At 41.8% G+C, this 22,371-nt stretch overlaps 10 protein-coding genes across 10 annotated transcripts; 4 read left to right on the top strand and 6 right to left on the bottom strand.

The window, feature by feature from the left end:
- Positions 1–130: 130 nt before the first annotated feature.
- On the bottom strand, positions 131–1,997 carry TOT_040000524 (cardiolipin synthetase; the record flags this gene model as incomplete). Its single annotated transcript, XM_009694160.1, has 8 exons — positions 131–258; positions 289–476; positions 558–685; positions 761–958; positions 1,053–1,490; positions 1,523–1,686; positions 1,766–1,853; positions 1,884–1,997. 8 exons carry the CDS (start codon positions 1,995–1,997, stop codon positions 131–133), a joined length of 1,446 nt encoding a protein of 481 aa, XP_009692455.1.
- A 178-nt stretch (positions 1,998–2,175) lies between these two features.
- On the top strand, positions 2,176–6,563 carry TOT_040000523 (conserved hypothetical protein; the record flags this gene model as incomplete). The annotated part of the gene is made up of 7 exons (XM_009694159.1): positions 2,176–2,238; positions 2,490–4,840; positions 4,958–5,263; positions 5,497–5,575; positions 5,670–6,038; positions 6,099–6,381; positions 6,421–6,563. 7 exons carry the CDS (start codon positions 2,176–2,178, stop codon positions 6,561–6,563), a joined length of 3,594 nt encoding a protein of 1,197 aa, XP_009692454.1.
- Positions 6,564–6,887: 324 nt separating this feature from the next.
- Positions 6,888–7,928, bottom strand: TOT_040000522 (uncharacterized protein; the record flags this gene model as incomplete). Its single annotated transcript, XM_009694158.1, has 5 exons — positions 6,888–7,104; positions 7,141–7,296; positions 7,353–7,615; positions 7,673–7,800; positions 7,832–7,928. The coding sequence occupies 5 exons, from the start codon at positions 7,926–7,928 to the stop codon at positions 6,888–6,890; spliced, it is 861 nt and encodes a 286-aa protein (XP_009692453.1).
- A 755-nt stretch (positions 7,929–8,683) lies between these two features.
- On the top strand, positions 8,684–10,291 carry TOT_040000521 (splicing factor; the record flags this gene model as incomplete). The annotated part of the gene is made up of 5 exons (XM_009694157.1): positions 8,684–8,858; positions 9,005–9,392; positions 9,486–9,720; positions 9,793–10,016; positions 10,153–10,291. 5 exons carry the CDS (start codon positions 8,684–8,686, stop codon positions 10,289–10,291), a joined length of 1,161 nt encoding a protein of 386 aa, XP_009692452.1.
- Positions 10,292–10,741: 450 nt separating this feature from the next.
- Positions 10,742–11,821, bottom strand: TOT_040000520 (ribosomal protein L19; the record flags this gene model as incomplete). The annotated part of the gene is made up of 5 exons (XM_009694156.1): positions 10,742–10,911; positions 10,968–11,091; positions 11,121–11,242; positions 11,299–11,380; positions 11,414–11,821. 5 exons carry the CDS (start codon positions 11,819–11,821, stop codon positions 10,742–10,744), a joined length of 906 nt encoding a protein of 301 aa, XP_009692451.1.
- Positions 11,822–12,208: 387 nt separating this feature from the next.
- TOT_040000519 (transcription factor) lies at positions 12,209–15,937 on the bottom strand (the record flags this gene model as incomplete). Its single annotated transcript, XM_009694155.1, has 10 exons — positions 12,209–12,476; positions 12,507–12,646; positions 12,745–12,949; positions 12,981–13,164; positions 13,276–13,455; positions 13,499–13,902; positions 14,074–14,777; positions 14,976–15,414; positions 15,483–15,635; positions 15,873–15,937. The coding sequence occupies 10 exons, from the start codon at positions 15,935–15,937 to the stop codon at positions 12,209–12,211; spliced, it is 2,742 nt and encodes a 913-aa protein (XP_009692450.1).
- A 325-nt stretch (positions 15,938–16,262) lies between these two features.
- Positions 16,263–16,646, bottom strand: TOT_040000518 (late histone H2A.2.2; the record flags this gene model as incomplete). Its single annotated transcript, XM_009694154.1, has 1 exon — positions 16,263–16,646. One exon carries the CDS (start codon positions 16,644–16,646, stop codon positions 16,263–16,265), a length of 384 nt encoding a protein of 127 aa, XP_009692449.1.
- A 1,245-nt stretch (positions 16,647–17,891) lies between these two features.
- On the top strand, positions 17,892–18,302 carry TOT_040000517 (histone H3; the record flags this gene model as incomplete). The annotated part of the gene is made up of 1 exon (XM_009694153.1): positions 17,892–18,302. The coding sequence occupies one exon, from the start codon at positions 17,892–17,894 to the stop codon at positions 18,300–18,302; it is 411 nt and encodes a 136-aa protein (XP_009692448.1).
- Positions 18,303–18,334: 32 nt separating this feature from the next.
- On the bottom strand, positions 18,335–19,081 carry TOT_040000516 (uncharacterized protein; the record flags this gene model as incomplete). The annotated part of the gene is made up of 3 exons (XM_009694152.1): positions 18,335–18,385; positions 18,679–18,904; positions 18,969–19,081. 3 exons carry the CDS (start codon positions 19,079–19,081, stop codon positions 18,335–18,337), a joined length of 390 nt encoding a protein of 129 aa, XP_009692447.1.
- Positions 19,082–19,303: 222 nt separating this feature from the next.
- On the top strand, positions 19,304–22,026 carry TOT_040000515 (uncharacterized protein; the record flags this gene model as incomplete). The annotated part of the gene is made up of 7 exons (XM_009694151.1): positions 19,304–19,339; positions 19,426–19,516; positions 19,596–19,658; positions 19,798–19,944; positions 20,003–20,397; positions 20,560–21,497; positions 21,666–22,026. 7 exons carry the CDS (start codon positions 19,304–19,306, stop codon positions 22,024–22,026), a joined length of 2,031 nt encoding a protein of 676 aa, XP_009692446.1.
- Between the last annotated feature and the right edge of the window lie 345 nt (positions 22,027–22,371).

Genomic DNA, 22,371 nt, shown 5'->3' with positions numbered 1-22,371 from the left:
TTACCCTTTAGTAGAATGAGGTGGATCCAACCGGTAACAAAAAATTGTAAAATAGCACCTAATTATACTCTAGTGTTTGAGTGCACGTGTACGTATGTACTGTTTTACAAATTTATTTGGGACGACGGTCCTAGACTCCAGAAATATTGGATGTTAGAAACATTTCGCTGACGTTCTGGTCCACGAATGTCCTTATGAACGTCTTCTTGAACGATACGTTGAACTTGTCGTTCGACAATCCGTCGAGCATGTTTCCGCCTAATTACTATGATACTTGGATCTGTGTACCTGAGAAGCGTGCTATGTGATACGTCATGCAGTCGTATATTTTTAGTATCTTCAGCCTGTTCAGAGAGTCGTTCCTCGTGTACTCGTACGAGTCCTTCTCCTTTTCCAGCTGCATCTGCCTCAGCTTCGTTGCCACTTTGGGGTCAAATATCCCGAGTGTCATCTCAATGTTCCTTCTGCTGGATATTCTACAGTTGGCGTTAGTTGCTATTTTATATCAGTCGTAATGAATTATGTCCACTCATCTATTTTACTAAAAGTAACAATACCTATCCCAGTTAAATGATCCTATGGAGCTCCACACGTCGTCCACAATGAGCACTTTGCCGTGGTAGTGCTTATTGTTTGTCATGAACACTCTGAAGTTATCATTGAACGGCTTTGCGAATCTTCTCCTCTGGATAACCATTAATCACTAATGTATGTTTACATACACACAGGCAAATAATTATGCAACGGTACTGTGTGCAACTCGACTATCCAGATAACTAATGCTTACAAAAAACTTCTTCAGGACGTAGTAACTTGAGGTCGTGTCTCCCAGAACATCCGAATGGCCCGATAGTAGCATTCTGATGTTCAAGTTGCGATTCTTAGCTGACATCAGCGACCTTCTCAGTGAGCCTGGCGGGATAAAGTAGCTCGTGGATAGATATATGCTTTTTGATGCCTAGAATACCAGTTAGCTCAGTTACATGTTCGTTTAACTTTCTATCACAATATGGCATTATTGTCCAGTTGAAACTGTCTAAATAATACCATACCTTTGATATTACAAACAGCAGTGAGTTCAATACGTCGTTTTTCAGCCTCCCCTTGTGTGACTCAAATATCTGAACTATTGAGCCTCCTGGCAGCGGTTCTGACCTTTTTCGTAGCTTCAGCTCCTCCGAAGGGAATTTGCCCATTTTCAGGGACTCCAGAAATGAAACTGATAGGTCGTACACTGATGGCCCCTTCAACCTCAGGTGCACTTCGTAGTGTCTGCCGTCCCCTCCCAGATCCTCGTCTACTGAGAATTTAGAAATGTTCAGTGAACCGGTAAATGCTGTCTTTTGGTCCACTATCAGCAGTTTCTTGTGGTTTCTAAACGTGACTGGTCCCACTGAGCCGTTTATTGTGGGCGGATTAAAAAAGTATATTTTTACTCCAGACTGCTCCAGTTCACTCCTAATCCTGTTAGGGAACTTGATTGAGCCGATCTATAAAGGCATTAAGGTTAACTGTCAGTTACATAGTCCAGCAGGAGTACTACTTGGCATCCTCTCTCCGCGGCGTTCTTCAGGGCCTTGGCAAATATTTCAGCCACGGGCGAGTCGTCGAAAATATACGTTTCCATCCAAATTGTGTGTTTGGCGCTGTTAACGTGCTTGAGCATATCGATAAAGGCTTCATTTCCTAAGAATGGGTAAAAACACAAAACCATTGAAAGAATAAACTGCACATATGAAAATTACATAGAAATATATGATAATACCGTCATGGAAAATGTGAACGAAGTTCCCTGGACTAATTTTGCCGAAGCTGGAGGCGAGATTGGATAGTGTATGGTTCCATTTATAAATCTAAAAGGAAATAAAAGGGCGGAGGTTTACCTCAGAAGGAGAAGGAGTTGCGATACTGGAATTTGACGAGTAAATGCTCGATATGGAGGAAGAAATGTCTAAATTAGAGGATTTATTAAATTTTCGACGCAATGATTCAAACATATATGATACAAAAACGATCTGGTGGCTTGATGAAGTAAAATAAAGAATGTAACTGGAGTATATGCGGCAAGTGTGCCCAGTATATTTAAATATTATAATTTGTTTTTTTGTACAATTTTCAATTTTCATGTATATTTTTAATCATTTAAATATGTGTAACTTTTACATAACGGATAATATGTCTCCTAATATGTATTCCAATTTTGTAGGTCCACCTACATGTAAACTTAAAATTTTTAGAGTAAAACAAAATCTTATGTCATTGTAAAATATATATTTTGTTGAATTTTAATTTTTAAACATATTTGATGTGGATTCCTTGACCCTTGTTTTTTAATAATCTTGTACTTGTACACACGAGCACGTCTCTAACTTTTTAATGTACTTCTGATACGATCACACCTTTACTATATATTTACATATTTATTAATTATATTTAAAATGAAAGTTATATTGGCTTTGATTTTATTAATTAACGCGGTTGCTTCTGAGGAAGTTAACACGCTCTCTAAAATTTACATAAAAAAAGAGCCTTCCGCAAAAACCCAGAGTGTCGGCCAGTTTAAAATAGATTTTGAGTTTGAGGTCCCCAATGAGTTAACAGTTGGAGAGTCTTCATCATCCCATTTTAAATTGTTGTTATTGCCTCCATCAAGTCTTGAATTTGTAAAGGAAGATTCGGAATTTAAGTCTGCGGGTTCGAAACTAACCCTAGCAGGAGGCCACACTGTGGCTGACGAAAGAACCGGCGCAGCAATGAAAAAGTTGAGTCAGGCCGACCTAGGAAAGTGTAAAGCGACCGACGCACAGAAGGTGTTGTCGAGCCTTGGAAAGGAACATAAAAAATCTCTCGGATTCACAGTTAAGAAGGATATATCATCAGAAATCCTGAAAATGTCGTCGATGAAAAAAGTCGTAGTAGAGATCCCGTTTCATAAATACACAGCGAAAGTAGCTAAGGGGACCTACACATGGTCAGGAATATTTAAGGCGAGAAGCAATGGCTTGAACGTGAGCGGAGTCACGCACAGCTTTGACGAATTCGTGGTCGCCCTGGGAACATTCGGATACTTCGTCAACGATGAAGACAAGTACTGCTTGACGCAAAGCGCAACCGCAGCGGCGATAATGTTCAAGCGTTTCGACGAAATGAGCCTTAGCATGACGAGTTGCAGCGCAATTGCAGCGACAGGAATGGAGAAGGTGATTGGAATGCCCAAGTCGGTTGAGCCGAAGCTCAGCGCATCCTACAGGTTCGAAAGCCTGGAGAGAAAATTGAAGCTCCTCTTTACGGTCGAAATAGGATACGAGATATACGACTACGCGGCCGAAAAGCTTAATCTGGTATTCACAGTCCCGAAGGAGCTGAAGGACACAATAGTACTGAGCGAAAAGTGCACCTCTGAAGTTAAGGGAAGCATTTCAGTAGCATCGTGCGCATACGACGCCGAAAAGTCGCAAATTGCACTCGCTGTGTCCAAATCAGACATCGTGGCAGCAACGGAAATGACCTTTACGGTTGACGTGAGCAACGCACTGCTGAACGCAGCTCCACTGTCGGAGAACCACAAGTACACACTGGAAGTAGTGCTGAAAGACAAGGAGGAACTAGCAAAGGTAGACATGGAGAAGCTGAAGCCTGAAGTGACAAGGGCGGCCGCACTTAAAACCGAGTGCATAGAGCCGATAATGGAAATGGCCAAAGAGATGAAGGAAAAGCCTGAGCCAAAACCAACCTCAGTGGGAAAGCAGACGTCGAGTGATGTGAAGCACGAAGGCAAGTACATAGAATACAGCTACGAACTGGAAAAGGCAGGAAAAGACTTCTTGATGAAAATATACCTCAAAAACGAAGCAAGCCTTAAAGGTAAACTGAACCTGGCCATGCACGTGAAAGGACACGAGAACTTCATGACATTAAAGGAGCCGGAAACAGCAGAAGCAGGAACAGAAGCAGCCTCAGTGAGCAACGACGGAGTCAAGTTCAATTTTAACAACATCCAGGTCAGCGTTGACTTCACGGACAACACCAAGGTGAAGAAGGGCACGTACTTTGAGATCCCAGTGCTTTTTAAGACGACATTGGAGCTAGAAGCGATGAAAGCCCCGAACTTCTTCACACTCCAGGTAGACAAAGAGTCAGGAGAGACTTTGATCTACGGAATTTACAAGGAAATCAAAGGAGCAAAGGGAGCAGCCTCAGCCCTGGACAGAGTGTATGAGCGGGGAGAAAGTACCCTGTACGTAAGCAAGTTTTTCAACAAAGGAAAGAAACCTGCAATAATGTTTAAGCTCACGACGCAATCTGAGCCGAAGATGTCGCTGCTGTTAGAGTTCATGCGCCCGAAAGGCATCGTTAAATACAGCCACGAGATAATCAACGACTTCATGTACAAGGAGGAGGCCACGTTCACGAACGAGCGCTACTACAGAATAGCCATGGAGGTTGCGGCGAAGCCGAAGACGAAGATAACCTCGACGATTGTGCTGGAGATAACACCGGAGGACAAGGAGTTCTCAATGGAAAGCCTCGTCTTCAGCGTCGTCTCAGGACACGGAGAGGTGAGCCATTTGAGCCCGAGCGAGGTGCTGTTCACCGAGGAGTTGAAGTTTGCAGAAGGTGACTTCGAGGTCGTTGACCTCCCGGTGCCCTGTTTGACGAAGGACACGAAGCTGTCCTCCTCGAGGTTCAGAATGATGGAAAACGGAAACTACATTGCAGCGAGATCAGTGGACTGCAGTAGGCCGTGGATGCCATACGTTAACAAGTTAGGCCCAGAGTTCGACGTCACAGTGGAGAACAGTGACCTGGTCACAGGATTCACAATGAAGGAAGTCATCAGGTAAGAGTCGCTCAGTTTATACAATCTAGTGATTGATAACCATTTGATAATTAGTGATTATAACCATTTGATAATTAGTGACTAGTCTATAGTAGCTGGTGTAATAGTAATTTTTAGCTTGAACGATCCACTTCAATCGAGAGTGATTGAAAAGTTGGCAGGAACTAAGCGTTTCTACGAACACACGCTCTACTTGTTCTTCGACCAGATGGCAGTGACTACCATAAAGGAGCACATGATAGCAGGAAGTGTGTGCGTAAAGAGCGACAGCACGTGCCCAGATAACAATCACCTCCCAGTGTTGACCAAGTTTGTTACTTCTCTAGTAGAAGGAGTAGATTTGACACTGATCAAGGTGATGGTAGCATACTTAGAAGGAGAGAAGCTTGAGTTGCATTCTACGACCTATGACAAAAAGATACTGTAAGTTTAACTAGAAGATAAATAGAGATTACTGACAGTAATGAATAATAGTTATAGTAACAATGTTAGCTAGAGTAACAATATGATATTAACAACACTGTTAGCTAGAGTAACAATATGATATTAACAACACTGTTAGCTAGAGTAACAATATGATATTAACAACACTGTTAGCTAGAGTAACAATATGAAATGAATCTTTACTAGAATAACATGATAATAATAACGTTTAGTGCATTGAAAAGCGCAAAGAATTATACGGGACTTAAAAACACAAGAGTAGCACTGGAAAAATTACTCGACTCAGCATTTGTACGTTTATAAAACATGACTATGTGGTTACGAGATAGCACAGTTACGAACTGATGGGACCTTTAATGGCAATCGTAAATAAATAATACTGTAGGAAAGCGCAAGTGCAGACAAGATCGAAACTTCGTTCTCAGTCCTGTCAGTTTTGGATAACGACAAGGTTGCAACAGTCAAGAGCGCAGTGAAGGAGTATGAGGTGCCATCGGACCCTAGAACCAATAACGAAAAGTACTCGAACCCAGTGTACATAGAAATCATACCAGTGGATAAGACGTCGACCTTTGAAGTAAAGAAGATGGGATGCAACACGGTAAAGAAGACAGCTGTCGTCAAAGAGCTCCTGAAACTGGGAAGCTCAGATGCAGTAGACCGCGCCCGCCTAGGAACAGGATCACTTGGAGCCCAAAAAGGAAAGGTGTACACAGGATACACGTTCTTAAGCGCATCAAAAGGAGGAAAGGTCGTGGCACCACACTCACCTAAAGCAAAACCTGAGGAGGAGCGCTTTGATCACCCAATGGAGGCGACGCTGGCATCGGGACCGAGAACGCCAGTGACAAGCGCATTACCAACATCACCGAAAAGGAGTGAGGACCACAGCCTCTTCTTTAAAATAAGAGACACCCTGAAGCCAATGTGCCTGAAGACAGTAAAGCCAGAAGAGCTCCCACTCCTGGTGGAACTGAAATCAGTGATGAAGACCATGGAGGCCATGGCGAAGTCATACCACGTTATTGCGACATGCTCTAAGTTCAAGTCAGCCTACTCATCCAGGAGGGAAACCAAGTACATTCTCTCATCCAGAGGTAACTTTACCGTTAAGCAAAATCATAAAATTCCCTTAGGCGTCAAACTCGGAGAGTACACAACCAAAGCATCGGAAGACATTCCAGACAAACTGTTCTCGGAGTGTGATTTGTTCTCACTGTACAAGTTCTTGACACTCTCGAAATACTCGCTCGCCACAGAGCCGGTCTCCACAGAGTAAACGTAAAACAAACCCTATGAGCAGGCGGAGTAATTGGAAAGAGGTTCAGACCGTTGAACCTTAAGCACAAAATAGAGCGTGATACTGGCGTTAATCAGTTTCAGAAACGCTATCCAAAGGAGGTGCATAGAATATTTCAGCGTATAAAAGATCCAGTGTACATTTCAGTCCATGTTAGAGCGATGGCAGGACCGGAGACTGTACACTAGACAGACCAGGAAGCCGTGCACGCGTGAAAAGAACGTGCATTAGATTGAGAATTAGAGAGCGTGTTTGTTTGTGTTCAATGTTTTATGGATTAGCATATACGACTAGGTACAACATTTAAACTTTATCAGGTATTGGAGTGTAGCAGTACTGGGACCACCTGACGCCGTCGCCCACGGGCCTGTTCAGAGGAAGGTTGCAGGGGGCGAACCAGCAGAGAGGATTGACGCCGAAAACCTGCTGCAGGTTCGCGCCCATGCCCATGTCGTACATGCCAGAGTCGCGGTTCTGCTCGTCCAGGTTCTCAATGGTGGTGGAGTTCTTCAAAACGAGCCTGTGTAGGTGTAAAGGGCGTCGTTGGCAAACTAACCTGAAGTGGAACTGCACGAAGGGAATGAGCGCTATGATCAGCGCCAGAGCAATGAAGATCATCCCGCAGACGTAGACGTAGCAAATTGCCTTCTGGCCGACCTCGTCGAAGTCGTCCATGCCGTTCTCGATGGTCTCGCCGTACAAGTAGTGGATTCTAAAAGAAAAGTTAGTTGAGTTTAAGAGCGGGTGTCTGCGAATTGAGGCACTTACGATTGCAGTAGAGAGTAGCTGAGCACGATCAGCGCGTAGACGAGGAGCTGCATGAAGTATTTGCGGTTGTAAAATCCGACGCAGTTCCCTATCCAGGGGCAGTGGTGGTCCATGTTGAGGACACAACGGTTACAAGACGAGCAGTGATGGGTCCTATCGGGCTTCCAAACATTGCAGATTTTGCAATACCGCCTCCTTTTAGTGTCGTCGCCCATGTAAAACCCCCAGTTCATGGGCACGACGCCGGGGTCGGTGGTCGAGGACTAAACGAGATTGTTAGCGGGAGATAGGTTTACACATCGCCGCGGAGGGCCACTTACCCTTAGAAAACTGATGAAGAACAGGAAAAACACAAAGTTGAATGCTACGACGACGCCCAGGCCGTACATTGTGAGATCGTCCAGGTACGGCCTCAATAGAATGCCCATGACTCCGGAATACATATACACTGAAGAAGCCATGTTGCGTTTTCCACTTACGAATGATGAGGTAGGCCACGTTTCTGAACACGGTGCCCTTCTTCCTCTCGGAAGTGATTAAGCTTGGGCAACCCAAAAGTTGACCCTGGTTTGCCATATTGCTATAAAACTTTAAGGTGCGATATCATGATAGGTCTTTGCAAGAACTTTGAGCTTAAACTGAGACGGGTATCTCGGTTTTAACAACACGTATACTGAAATTGAATGTGTATAAAATTTTCTTATACACGGTTAAATATTTTACAAACAAGCTGATTGTGATACGCAGATCATGTATGAGATCATGTAAAACTGTTACTGTTACAAACGAATAAAAATATATAAATATTACTAATGTGTAAATGCTTGTTCCCCAGAAACAAAAAATGCACTTTTAACATTTACACATTATGTCTAGTAATTTATGGATAAAATCATTTATCGATATACTTATCCATGAAATTCTATTTATTCATTTACAATTGTTAAACATTTAAATAACAATCTTGTATTCTAATACTCTAATTTAACCTCGAGGATTTTTCCTTTAATTATATATAAAAACTACCACTGAAACAACAATTAGATATCTTAATATGCAATTGTTTAAAATTGTTTTTTATGATTCATTTCTTTATTTACATTGTCTAGTCAATACATTCTTAGAATCACAATAAAATCGCAATGTAACTCAATTGATATAATACCTAGTAATGTAATATTTATCCGCATTGCTTATTCTTTATTTGTTCCTTAGAATATTAATGTTTCTAATGTGTTTGCCCTCTGCCTAACATAGTTAAAAATTCATTCTATCCTTCCATTTACATATCATATATTGCAATTTCTAAAATGTAGTGTAATATAGTTATAATGAGTAGTATAAAATCGAAAACAAGGGATGAATTGAAAAGGGAAAGAGAGTTGGATGAGGCACGGAAGGCCGGTACAGCTCCAGCTCTCAAGGATGAGTTAGGGAATGAAATAAACCCTCACATACCTCAATATATCTCTAAAGCTCCGTGGTATTTAGATCAGGGTGAACCAAGTTAGTATTTTCACAGTCTTCCCTTATTTTTATTCATTTATTCACATTTATAGCTCTAATACTCAATTTAATGCGAATGTTCACATATAATTGTTAAATTTTAATACATTTTATTTGTTTTGTTACAAATGAATATTAATTTTTAGGTTTACGCCACCAGAGGACTAACGAAGTACAGAAGGCTCCCATTGAAGTTGTGACTCGACGAGGAGTGACGAATAAAGTGGCCTTAAAATTTAGAAAGGGAGCCTGCGAGAATTGCGGAGCTATGACCCATGACGCTAAGACGTGCGTGGAACGGCCGCGAAAGAAGGGAGCGAAGTTTACGAATGAAAACATCTGCCCCGACGAGTACATACTGGAAAACGCAGAAAAGAGCTACGACGCCACGAGAGATCGCTGGGCCGGGTTTGACCCAAATACACATCTGCAGTTGGTTGAGGAATACAAAGACCTGGAACACGAAAGGGCCCTGAACAAAATTGTTAACATTTCAAACGACGACGAAGCAGTGGAGGATGATGACAAGCACGTGTAAGTTTACATATAAAATGGTTATGAGTTAGGCAGATGATATAAAGAAATTAATTACAAGTAGCTGGTTATGTAGTTTGCAATGATTTTCAGAGAAAAAAATGAAACCTTTGAATGCAAAGATGACAAGACGAGAACCACGACGAGAAACCTGAGGATTAGAGAGGATACGGCAAAGTACCTAATTAATTTGGACGTCAACTCGGCGTTTTACGACCCAAAATCAAGGTCAATGAGAGAAGATCCGCTAGCAGGAGTTAACAGTTATTTTAAGGGAGACAACTACTATTTTAATTCAGAGGAAACGTATAAGCCCAAGGAGCTCGAGGTGAGTTGATATCTGTTGCGTAGTATGTTTACCGTATTTTACTGACTAAAATAGTGCTCATAATTCGCGCAGGTGTTCGCCTGGGAGAGTAACAAGAAAGGACTAGACGTAAATTTTATCGCAAATCCAACAAAATTGGAAAAATTATATAACGAAACTAAGGAGAACGAGGAAAAGGAGGTGCTCGAGAGGAAGCAGAAGCTGATAGAACGCTTTAAAGCCAAAGAATACATTGAAAATTATAAAGAACTGAAGCCACTGGCTAAAGTGTCGGAAGAAGATATAATTAAATACGAGTAAGTGAAAAACAGTTATCATTGTTAGTGCTGGCAGCATTATTGTTAATAGTAGTACCAGTAACAATATTAGCAGTAGTATTGTAGTAGTACTGGTACCAGCAATAGTATTAGTGGTTAACACATTAATTTGCAGCGAACGACAACTCGAATTTGATGAAGGGAAGTTGCTGGGACACTCGCAAATTTGGGGGTCGTACTACGACCTCGAAAAGGGTGTTTGGGGATACAAGTGCTGTAAAGTAACTAATCGCTCAGAGCATTGTAAATTATAGTTTATGTGTACGTCTGTGTATAATTAGAAAACAACACCAACAAGTAACACATACTGTAGCAGTGGTGAACTTTAAAGGTAACGTGGCCCTTGAAATGGGTTACTTACACTACTTTTTACTCAGGATGTGAATGTAGTGAGTTCCAGGCAGCTTATAGTTGCCCCAAGCAGACTTACTCCTCCTCTTGCTCAACTTCTGACTTCGAGATCTCTGCTCATCCTAAATGAGAAAATGAAAGATGGTGTTATGAGTGTTTTAATGGCGGTTAAAGGGATTTAAATGCGGTCAACAGCCAAATGTATGTAAAAATGTGAATAAAAGTTACCAGGCTGTAAAGTTGAATCCTCCTGTAGGTTTCCCCCTTGACCAACCTAAAGGGAATATAAGTTATATTTTCAAATATGTAAATAATTATTAGATAAGGGGTAAAAAGGATTAAAGACAGTGAAACTAGTGTAAATGTGATGAATAAATGGCTTGCCTGGTCCTCTTCCTGGTGTTGATGTTGTATGGGCCTCCCCAAATGTACGGAGGAAGCCCCGCCTCAAGTCGCATCCTGTAGTAGCTCTGCTTCAGTCTGGTGATCCGATTCTTCAGCCTTATCTCAAAGCTCCGAATGCCTACATTGTAATCAGTGGCCAGCATCAGTAATTTTAGGAGACTTCTATAAAGTTACCTGGCTTGTGGACTCCGCGCTTCTTCGCGAACCTGTGTCTGACGTTGTAGTGGAACTTGTATCGGTAGTCCCTGGTTATGGGCTTAGAGTCGATTTTAGTGGCCCTGTTCACGCTTTTTATGATCTGAACATTGATTTGAAGGCAGTGTCTACCTTGACGTTGAGAATCCTTGGGGAGTAGCTCGGAAACAGCTGAGTGACTCCGACGCCGTCGAACGCGTTCTTTAGGCTAAACGACGAGTTCAGGCCTCTGTTTCTAATATCGACGCAGTATCCTAAGTTGTGCATATTGTGTGTGAGCAATGGGCGACTAGCTAGTTGGTGGCTGTACCTGTAAACATTGCGAACGTCTGCTGTGTTCTCGAAAGCTCGTACTTCACTTCCACCAGGTCGCCCAAATTCAGCTCTGGCATCTATTAAACCCATGTTAACTTCATTCCCCTTACGTTAAACTTCCTCATCTTTTCCATCCTTTCCATTTCAAGTTGATTGAGCTCAAACATTAGTTTTTTGCAACTCCTCCTCGATATTGGCGACCCGTGGTCGTTCTCCGGAGGCCAATTTTCAGCTGTTTTCGGGTTTGTGACCACGAAATGAGAGTGGTCAAAGTTAGATACAATGGCACGTGTCCTAATCAACGATCTCTGATCATAATTATACAAATTGTTTTTATAAAAGCCCAAAAATCGTCCTTCTAAATGTAAAGTAGGACTTAAACAGCTATAATTTGCAATATTAGAATATAATCTGAGTCCATTTGTGTGATGTGTGCTATTTTTTATATTGGTTTTGGCCAATCTATTGTATTTTACAATATTTATGCAATTTTTGCATAAACTACCAATATATCCCATCGTTTAACTAATGTTATACCATATTTTACTTTTAAATTGATTATCAAATGGGATTCTCTAAGGATTCTATGCTAATTCATTGTGATTTTACAACTATCCATGTATCATGACGCCCTCACACACCATGTATGAACATGGTCTTCGTGCTTAGTATCAGGGCATAAATAGACTTACAATGCACTTTTATGACATTGAAATGGAAATTTAAATATTAAATCAATTCCAGACTATGTACTTCGAGGAGATGTAGGTGGCTTGGACCATGTTGTTGTTGTGCGTGTGTATCAAGAATAGGTTGTAGGCCGAGCACTGAACAATTCATTGTGAATAGGAAAGTCGGAGTTTTAGTGATGGATTTATAGGTAAATTGGGGTACTACTAGATGCCTCAGTCTATGTATCTGCCTATGCTCTGTATGAACTGTACTCTCTGAAGTTGAATTCGGGCGTGGTTGTACAGGAACGAGGCCATCGTGAAGCCCTTGCAGGAACTCGGAAGGCTTCTGGCTGAGGTTCTGCAGTACTCGCAGACTATGCACGGGCACTCCACTTCCGCGTCGCTCGAGCACTCGCCGCACTCGAGCGTTGAGACCACGTCCAGGCACTTTTCGTAGAGAGGCACCGCCAAGTCGAACATCTTCATGAAGTGGTAGGCCCTAAAGTCCGCTGATCGTGACCAGGCTTACCTCGCCATGTTGTACATCCCCTCGGCCTCAAACACCATTTTAACCGGCTCCGGCAAATTCAGGTGCTCCACCGATTTCATTCTCAGGTCCACGTATTTTTTCATGAACGACAGTCCCAGAACCAAGGATTTGTTAAAATTCTAAAAGGCGTTTTGTAATAAAAGCTTTTAAAAACCATACTTGTACCCTAACTATCAACCACCAAAGTTACTTTTATCCTTAACTACCCATTTCTTACGTCTGTCATTTTGCTGTTAAGTGAGTTCAGGTGGCTTGTTGCCAAACACAGTGACACCAGCGAATCGTTCTGCTTCTTTTGGTACGCTCGCTCGTACTCCTGGGTTGCGAACGACCAGTTTCCTGACATTGTGCAATAGTGTCCTCCCAGCATGAGCAGTTGAAAGTTTTCTGGGTACTGCAGAAGCTGTCTCGTCACCCATGCTCTACACGTTTCTATAAAACGCCGGGGCTCACCTGTTTTCCAACAGTGTGTCCTTTTCGTTCGACGACGACAGTGGGAGCAGCGCTGCGTGTGCCAGCTTCCCCGTTCCCAGTATCAACGCGTATTCTTCCAGGCTTCCGTGGTACGGGTCCTTAAGAAAATTATTCCTGGCATACGTTATCGCTATTTTAAACAATCCTCCGAATGAGCTGCACTCTAAAGGTATACGTTAGTCAACGTTTTGCACTTTTACTACCCTGTTACTTTCCATTTAATTATCTGTTGGTATAATTTCTACTATTTCTAGATATCTACCCGTTATCTTACTTGCGATGATGTACTCTATTCTTTTTATCAAGTTCTTTCTCTCTGCTGAATCCAAGTTTGATTTATACTTCTTTTTGTTGTTTGATATCATTTCCAGCATCTCCACTGCTTCCTTCACTCTTTTGCACAGACACATGAATACTGAAGCCGTGTATATCAGCTTCTCATATCCATTCCAACCTACACATATTTTTTAATTTTCCCTTTATTTTTCATTCCTTACCTAGTATATCTTCCGCCGAGTTCAGATTCAACTCCTTCTTTATCTTCAGGAATGAATAACTCTTATTGCTTATCGACTTTTTCGATTCGCTCGTCATGAATATCGAGTTTTCATCTTTGTTCATGTTTTCCTTCAGGTCACTGAGTGTATTCGCTCTACTATTCTTCGTCTTATTTAGTCTCTGTATTGCTCTTTCTGTATCCAATTCGCAATCTTTCACTACCTTCAGAAACACGTCTATCCATTCGTTCATTTTCCTCCTGTTCGGGCACCCGTTACTCTCATACGATAGTAGACATGGGTATATTCTAATTTTTGGGTCACTCAGGCATTCCATTTCAATCTCTCTTATTTGACTGTTCAATTTTCTAAATGTCTCCATCCTCTCCTCCTCGGGTATAGGCCTGAATAACCATTAACCGCTGTTGTTTATAACCATTAAGTGCTGTTGTTTTCAATTACTAAGGTGTTACTTTCGGTAATTAAGCTGTTTCTTCAAATTATTAGGCTGTTTATTTCAATAATTACGCTGCTCCTTTAAACGCTAGCTACTCTATTCCGTTATGGCTACTTACTCTGGGATGTCTCTAATTTTATCCAGGTCATTAAGTGTCAGCTGTGATATCAACTCGTCTGCCTCGTCGTTCCTCCCCAACTGCAGAAGCACGTCTGCCAGCGTTATCAGTATTTCCGAGTTCGTCGGCGCCTTTTCCAGCGCCTTTTTCAGCACTTCTGCTAGGAACCTGTGATTGTTTCCGTCTGCTATGACGCACTTAGCCAGCTTCAGTGTCGTCGGTATGTCCAGCTGGTCTGCTATTGCCATCATTCCGAAACCTCTCTTGAACCACTTCAGCGACTCCTCCGCGTACTTCGGGCACAGGTGATTTGCGATCAGGAACATGTACTTCACGTTCATCGGCTTCTCGTACAGAAAATTCAGCTCGTTCTGGGCTTCTCTTTCCAGGTTCAGGCATGCCACCGCGTAGTACACTAGGTGCTCCACTGGCAGCGCCTTCGGAGTCAGGTTGTTCGACTTGCAGATATCGTCCAGTATTCTGTAGCAGTCTTCGTACAGTGACAGTGTCACGTTAAGCTCCAGTATCGTTTCGAGTATTTCCGTGTCCATGGTCATGTTGAAGTACGTGCCCAGCACCAGCAGACTCGAGTGCAGGTCTCCTATTTGCTGAAAGCACCTCGCCAGCTGATTTGCTATCAGCTTATCGTGAGGGTGCAGCTTAAACAGCGCTCCGAACCTCTTCGCTGCGTTCATGTAGTCCTTCTAAGCATATTTACGTTAGTTACTCTACCAATAACTATTGCTAGTCGCCGTTGCATCAATTACTATTACTAATTAACCATTCATCGACAACTTATTACTAGCTACACATTGCATCGACAACTTATTACTAGCTACACACTGCATCGACAACTTATTACTAGCTACACACTGCATCGACAACTTATTACTAAATCTCACCTTCTCTACGTAGCATATTGCCAGTGCAAACACTGCTTGCTCGTTGAGCTCTCCGTCCTGGTCTCGCTGGCACTTCTTGAAACAGTAAATAGCCTGGTCTATGTTTCCACTCGACTGACTCATCTCTCCTATCCTCTGCCACAACTCAGTGTCAGTCGGCACCAAGTGCGCTGCCAGCAGGTAGTAGCTCGTCGCCGTCGTCACGTCGTTGAACTCGTTTTGGTATATCAGCCCTAGCATGTGAAACGGGTCGTGCAACCCTGGTGCTCTTCTCACCAGCTCCTTCAGTATCTTCACTGCCTCTTCAAAGTTCTTGTTCAGGTACAGGTCCGTTGCCTCTTGTAGCAACTTTTCAAGCTCCGGTGTCAGCTTACTTGACTGCGATGCTGTTTTATTTTTTTTCTTTTTCTTCCTTTCCGAACTTCTTAGATAGAAGGTCCTATGTCGATTTTATCTCTTGTTTTCTACCCTTAACACATATTTTCATCTATCTAATTACTTTCTTACTCTCTATTTCTCTTTTTATTCTTCTTTTTTAGTAATTTTGTTGTAAACCTGTCTGCGAACGAGCTCTTTTTCGGTTTAGTTGGTTCTGTCAGCTCACCCATTAAAAAACTGTTAAGTTCATCTTCGTCCACGCTATCATCGCTACATTCTCCCCTAAATATTTCGTTAAATATTTATATATTCCATTTTCTATCAATTCTCTCTATTTATCTGCTAAACATCATTCCAGATTCCTTATTCTTCCAATATTTCCTTATTTTATCGATTTTTTCGATAGAATCTCGGGAAATATTAAATGTTAAATCCATATGGAATGATTTTTTACTTTTTTATTTTTTCATTTGGCCTCGAGGCCTCCATTCCTTATTTTCATATCTAGCGTCCACTTACGGTAGATATTCGTCTGACAGGAACTCCAAGGACATTGACGGTGAAATATTATTATACACAACCATGTTAATTTAATTTTGTACCAGCACACGTGTTAATATACATGAAAATATATTATGAATTGTAGGTGTGGCCAAATATGATGCAAACAGAGTATATTATTAATGGCTTCTAGTGAAGCCTAACTAGTTGTAATATAAAGAGTAATCCCAATTTATAATATGCTAATTTAATGAGAACGCTTTCCTAAAGAACCTATTAGTTTCTATTGTATCAATGTGTGACTCATGACTGATATTTATTGTATATACCTCTATATATCTTATCCTAATCTTCTATATAGATATATATTATTGTATTTATGTCGCTTACTCGGTGTTGTTAAATAGTTTAATCCCTATCCTTCTTATGTTTTTTAGGCAATAAGACTGCCTGGACATTTGGCATGACACCTCCTGAGGCTATGGTGGTGCCACCAAGGAATTTGGAAAGTTCCTCGTCGTTCCTCACAGCGAGCTGGAGGTGACGTGGTACTATCCTCGACTTCTTGTTATCGCGAGCAGCGTTACCTGCAAGCTCCAAGACTTCGGCGACCAAGTACTCGAGGACGGCTGCCAAGTATACTGGTGCTCCTGCACCTACGCGCTTGGCATATCTTCCGTTCTTCAAGTATCTTCCAACACGGCCAACTGGGAATTGTAAGCCAGCCTTGGCAGACTTTGTTACAGCCTTTGCGGCCTTCTTACGGCCTCCTGCTACGCCCTTTGCGTTCATTTTTTCACCTAAGTCTTACGTTAAACCGGAAAAGTATATTATATTTACAGTTAAATATAGACAAATTTATTTGAAAATGGAAGTTATCTATAATTAACTGTATTACAACAATCGATAAATTAAAGATGCAAAATATAAGATCAAGATGTTAAAAAGGCGATATAAACAAAAATACTTACTGAAATATGATTGTTAATTTAATATGGAAAAAAATATTAAATAAAACTAACCTCCTTACTTATGGGTGTGATATTCAAATACGATAAGGACTGATTTGTGTGGCGTAACGAGACACATAGTTGAAGCACCATTGATTCCCACACAAAAAAAATCGGGGCCTTCTGGGCTTATAGAGGGCTATATCGCCACTATTTTTGATGCTTCCCAATATATATGTGGATTGGTTTGTGATCCGACTAAGAAGTCTCAATAATTTTATTTTGATACCTATCTACAGGCTCTGATTTTTCATAATATATATCATCTACACATATTTTCATATGGAATTACATGAATTAATGGTGTTGTTTGTTATATTATTGGTTTTATATATAGATGTGTTTAGATCATATATAAATTTTATGTGTTCGACCATCAGCACTGTAATGCGTTTATATCAAAAAGTCCCTGTGTGTATAAAACTATTGGTGTAGATCATGTTAAAACAAGTATATATTTGTGTTTATCTAGGTATATGAGCGTTGCAACTTTATCCTAAATGTTATATACGTATGTGAAATGTCGTGCATCAAATCAATAAATTTGTGTATAACAAACTTATAAATCTTACAGAATCTACAAATCATCTTAACTATCTGTATATTTCCCAATATTATATTTAAACTTATACACATTAATAGCCCATTTATACGAACATATTGATATATGCCCCAACTTATAAATATTTATAAATTTGTACGATAAAGCATATCTGTGCATAATTTGTGTATAAATGATAATATATAATAAGAACAACGTAAAATAAAGTAGGAATCTTATATGTGGTAAATTGTATAGAATCCGTTGTAAAAAAGTAACATATGGCTTTGATACACCGGAATTAATTTGAGCAAAACTAAATTAAAAATTTGATGTGTGTATTAGATCATATCGATTCCTGGTTTTTTTAATTTTTTATGGGAATTTTTGGGATCAGATTAGCCCCTAAATGGCCCTTTTTAAAGATGCCCGACTTTGTGGTGTGCGGCAAAATCCGGATAAAAAAATCACTTCCTATTTGTGTAAATGGCTAGGACTAAGCAGACAGCCCGTAAATCAACTGGTGGTAAAGCACCCAGAAAGCAACTCGCCTCTAAGGCTGCAAGAAAAACTGCCCCTGTTACAGGAGGTGTCAAGAAACCACATAGGTATCGTCCAGGAACTGTTGCTCTCAGAGAAATTAGGAGGTACCAAAAGTCCACTGAACTTTTGATCAGAAAACTGCCATTCCAAAGATTGGTCCGTGAAGTCGCTCAGGACTTCAAAACCGATTTGAGGTTCCAATCAAGTGCAGTTCTCGCTCTCCAAGAAGCAGCAGAGGCATACCTTGTTGGTCTCTTCGAAGATACCAACTTGTGTGCTATCCACGCAAAGAGAGTCACCATCATGCCAAAGGATGTTCATTTGGCCAGGAGACTCAGAGGAGAGAGAGCTTAAGCTCACCTTTCCACTCTTTGCTAGCTATTGAATTAGTCGTTGATTTTTTCAATAGCTTCACACCTTTTCGGATTAGAAATGATCTAATACGAGCGCTAACAAGCTTAGCAATAGTTTTGTATTGACTTATTTTGGAAGTGTCTAACTAGTTGTAATAAAGGCTTCACTCGAAGCCATCACCTGTAATATAGTATTGAAATTATATACATGATTAATATTTTATATTACATATTGGTTCAGTCTATAGATGTAGATTACTTTTTAAAAAAATTAGGTAGCTGATGTGTAAGGGAGTGCTATAAAAAATTGATACATAAGGTTGAATGAGGGCAAATGGTCATTTGAAGGTTTTTAGCTTGTTTAGGAGCGATGAGACCTTTGATTTCTCCACAGGAACAGTGGCGAGGCAGGTGACGATGTTCTCAGGCTGCTCAGTGAAAAGGTGGCTGCTCACGAGGTTGGCAGTGAGAATGTTGTAATAGTCGAGAAGCTTCGTCTCACTTTCGACGGAGAGGACGACGGTCCTGAGGTGAGGAAGGTTCTCAAGGCTAGTGTATCTGCAGACGTTAGGGTCGCTCTTGAAGATGGAGTTGACAGAAACGCTGAAAATGGATGAGTAGGTGTGTGAGAAAATTAAAAGGGGAGTGGATATGTAATAAAAAATACCATGCGTGGCAAGCCTGAGCTATGAGAGCACCCCGAGGCCAACTCCTTCCGTCAGTTTGTAAATCATCCCTAAGAATCACATACTGAGTTAAATCGTCAAGAGGCGATTCCATTAAAATTTAGGGGAAGAAAAAATATGATATAGAGTGGATTGACATTAATTATTTGTACAATGCAATCTTGAATATAATTTATAGTAAATAGGTGGTTAAAATGAGAGTTTGTGAATTGCTGTGATTCCATCATATCGGGTCAAAAAGTTCAAAAAATTAATTGTATTTACAGGTAAAATGTATGTAAAATGTACTTTATGGATATAATTTATTGATTTGAATATGCAAAATAATCAGGGAGTACCGCCAAACCTAACGGTAAGTAGTTATTAGGTATTCACCGATGGAATCCATTCTCTAACTGGTTTGATAGCCTGTTTTGGGTATTTTACATAAATTTTCAGTATAATATACCAATGCAACAGCCTTTCATGGCTGGAAGCTCAAATATCGCACCAAATGTTAACCAACATCCTTCTCAAATGATGATGATGAGTAAGTTTTTCATGTTTAACCAAGTAGTTGGCTAAAACTTTTGTATATTCATGAAAACTGGTAAATAATGAACATTTAGGTGGAATTAACCAGGGATTTAACCCGTATCAATATCCACCTCCAGTGATGGAGCAGCAACCTAGTAAGTGATGAATATTGATATTATTAAAGCAAATCGCGATTTATGTATAATATAATAGCTAGTGTGGCGTGTGAGTATCTATTGGTTAAGTCCCGGCCTATATAGTACTTAATTTTGTGTTATACTAGTAGCTGCGTAGCACTGATAAACGCTGATTCTACAGCTGAAATGGCCCAGGAAAGCATATCACATAATACCAGTTTTCAACCACATTTGGGTAATACAAACACAGCAAATTACCCAAGTGTTAAAGGCCACAACATGACAAATGTGAACAACGCCCAGGGTACGACAGTTATAGAATATATATGCACATCGGATTAGTAAATATATGTGTGTGATAGCCATGGTAACAACGAATAAACGGTTTTTAGTGACCTATGGATTTCACCCGCCGATGATGAATCAGCCAACAATAATAACGGCGCCTCCAACGGTTATGCCGCAGCCGACGATGCCAGGAATGATGGGTAATCCCACGATGATGGCCCCTCCGATGATGAACACGCCGATGATGAATCCTCCACTTATCAGCAGCGCGCAGGCAGCAATGATGAACAACAGCCAGAAGGGGCCGCCGATGATGAACTTCCCAATGAAGACGCTGATCGACACGCTGTTGAACCCAGTAGTGGTAACAGTGCCGCAAAAGGACGACGCGCCGAAGCTGACGAACGTAGTGTACGTGGGAGGCCTGACGACCGACACGACGAACGAATTTGTAATTAACATGTTGCAGGTATGTTTTTAAGGAGTTGTTGATGCTTTATTGGTGTTTGAATGAGTTATTTATGTTAGAATGAGTTGATACAAGGCGTAGAGTATTACAGTATATAGATGCTGGCGTGTAGATAAATATATATTAATTATTTAACAATAACTAAATGTTGATTATGAACAGAAATGTGGTAAAACGACTACTTTTAAAAGACACATGGACCCATCGTCAGGGTCACTGGCAACATTCGCGTTCTGCGACTTTGAGTCTCCAGGAGGAGCGTACTACGCAATAGAGTGCCTCAACGGGCTGAAGTTCGGCAACAACGTGCTCAAAGTGAGCTGTAACTCGAGAGTGAAGTGCCAAATCGATGACTGGAAAATAGGAAAGATGGAGGAAATGTGCCTGACGAACACGGACAAGAACAAGGACGAGGTGCTTAAAATGTTCGAAGAGTATAAGGCGCAGCTGAGAAGAGAGTTCACAGAGCTGATAGCAATACACATCAAAGCGCACCCTCAGGAAAAGGAAGAAAACGGAGAGGAAAATCAATCGGAATCAGTGGAAGATGAGGAAAAAGAGGAACAGCACGAGGAAACGCCGAAATCGGCGCAAAAAGAAACCAAGGAGAGGCAGGCGAAGGAGGAGGATCAAATACTAAGTAAAAAATATCTGGTGAATAAAAAGGAACTGGACCGACTGTTTAAACTGAAGCAGAAGAGGAAAAGTTACGACAATAAGTATAAGGAGCAGCTGCCGGACTGGGAGTACGAGGAGGAAAAAATGTTCAAAAAGCTCAAGGCGCTCCAAACAGTGTCCGCCTCGAGAAGAGAAAGGCTGATCAAGGAGGACCTGGCGGGCACCAGCAAGCCGAACCTGAAGCACAGAGCACGGGAGATCGAAGAGGACTACAAGGACGAGCAGGAGGAGCTGGACGAAAACAAGGCTAAGAAGATAACGATGAAGATCCTAAAGCCGTCGTCGGCACCGGCGTCAGCCCTGCCCTCGCACAGAAACGCCGAGACCGACAGTGCGAGTAGCAGCGCGAGCAGAGGAACGGCCAGGAGCGGCGACAACAGGGACGGCGCCTCGAGCAGGTCGGGAGCAAAGTCGAGCAGGGCGTCCGAAAGCGACCACGACTCGGCGAAGCGTCACAGGGCGGACGGCGTCGCAGGCTTCGGCATCGGCAGTGGCAGTGACGGTCGCGCAAGCAGCGCCAGTGCCGGCGCCCAGGCAGCCCAGGCCTCTGGCGGCGCTGCGGGCGTCGGCAAACGAGTGAAGGTGGTGAGCGTCTTCGCCGCTGAGGCCGAGGAGGTGAAGAAGCCTGCGCTGACTGAGAAGGAGATTTGGCAGATGGTGCCGACCGACGGCATCCTCGACTTCAAGCTCGACTGGGACCTCCTCTTCTCGACGAACCTGAGCATCCTCATAGAGCCCTGGATTCGGCGCTGCATCCTCGAGTACATGGGCAACGAGGAGTCGCTGGTCAGCGACGTGCTCGAGTTCATCTTCTCCCGCCTCAAGGAGCGTCCGGGTCCCCAGGAGCTCCTCTTCGAGGTGGAGCAGTTTCTCGACGAGGAGAGCCAGGGCTTCGTCACGCAGCTCTGGAGGCTGCTTGCGTTCCACCAGATTCGCCTTAGGAGCCAGTAGTGCGCGTACTCTGCAGAGTTGCCTGTTGTAATTCCCCTTTTACGTCCTTTTACCAGTCTTAAATACACATTTCACCGACTATAATCCGCTGTACCATAGTACTAATTTGCTAACACTCATTGTACTACTGTGTTACCGATGTTCTTTCTGTCTTGGAATTTGCTATTCGTAATTTACCAATGCTAAGTTACCAAGACCAACTACGCTAATGTGCCTTTGTATGATACTCGTTCCTTCATCGTATTTAGGTTACCGAATCGTGACACTAGTATTGGCCACTTTAACATGCGACTAACCCTTAGCAGGCATACTTGTAGATACTTGTAGGCTTTTTAAAGGTATTAA

Source organism: Theileria orientalis, chromosome 4 (assembly GCF_000740895.1).
Source record: "Theileria orientalis strain Shintoku DNA, chromosome 4, complete genome".
Lineage (NCBI taxonomy): Eukaryota > Apicomplexa > Aconoidasida > Piroplasmida > Theileriidae > Theileria > Theileria orientalis.
This window is presented reverse-complemented; position numbering and strand designations above follow the sequence as displayed.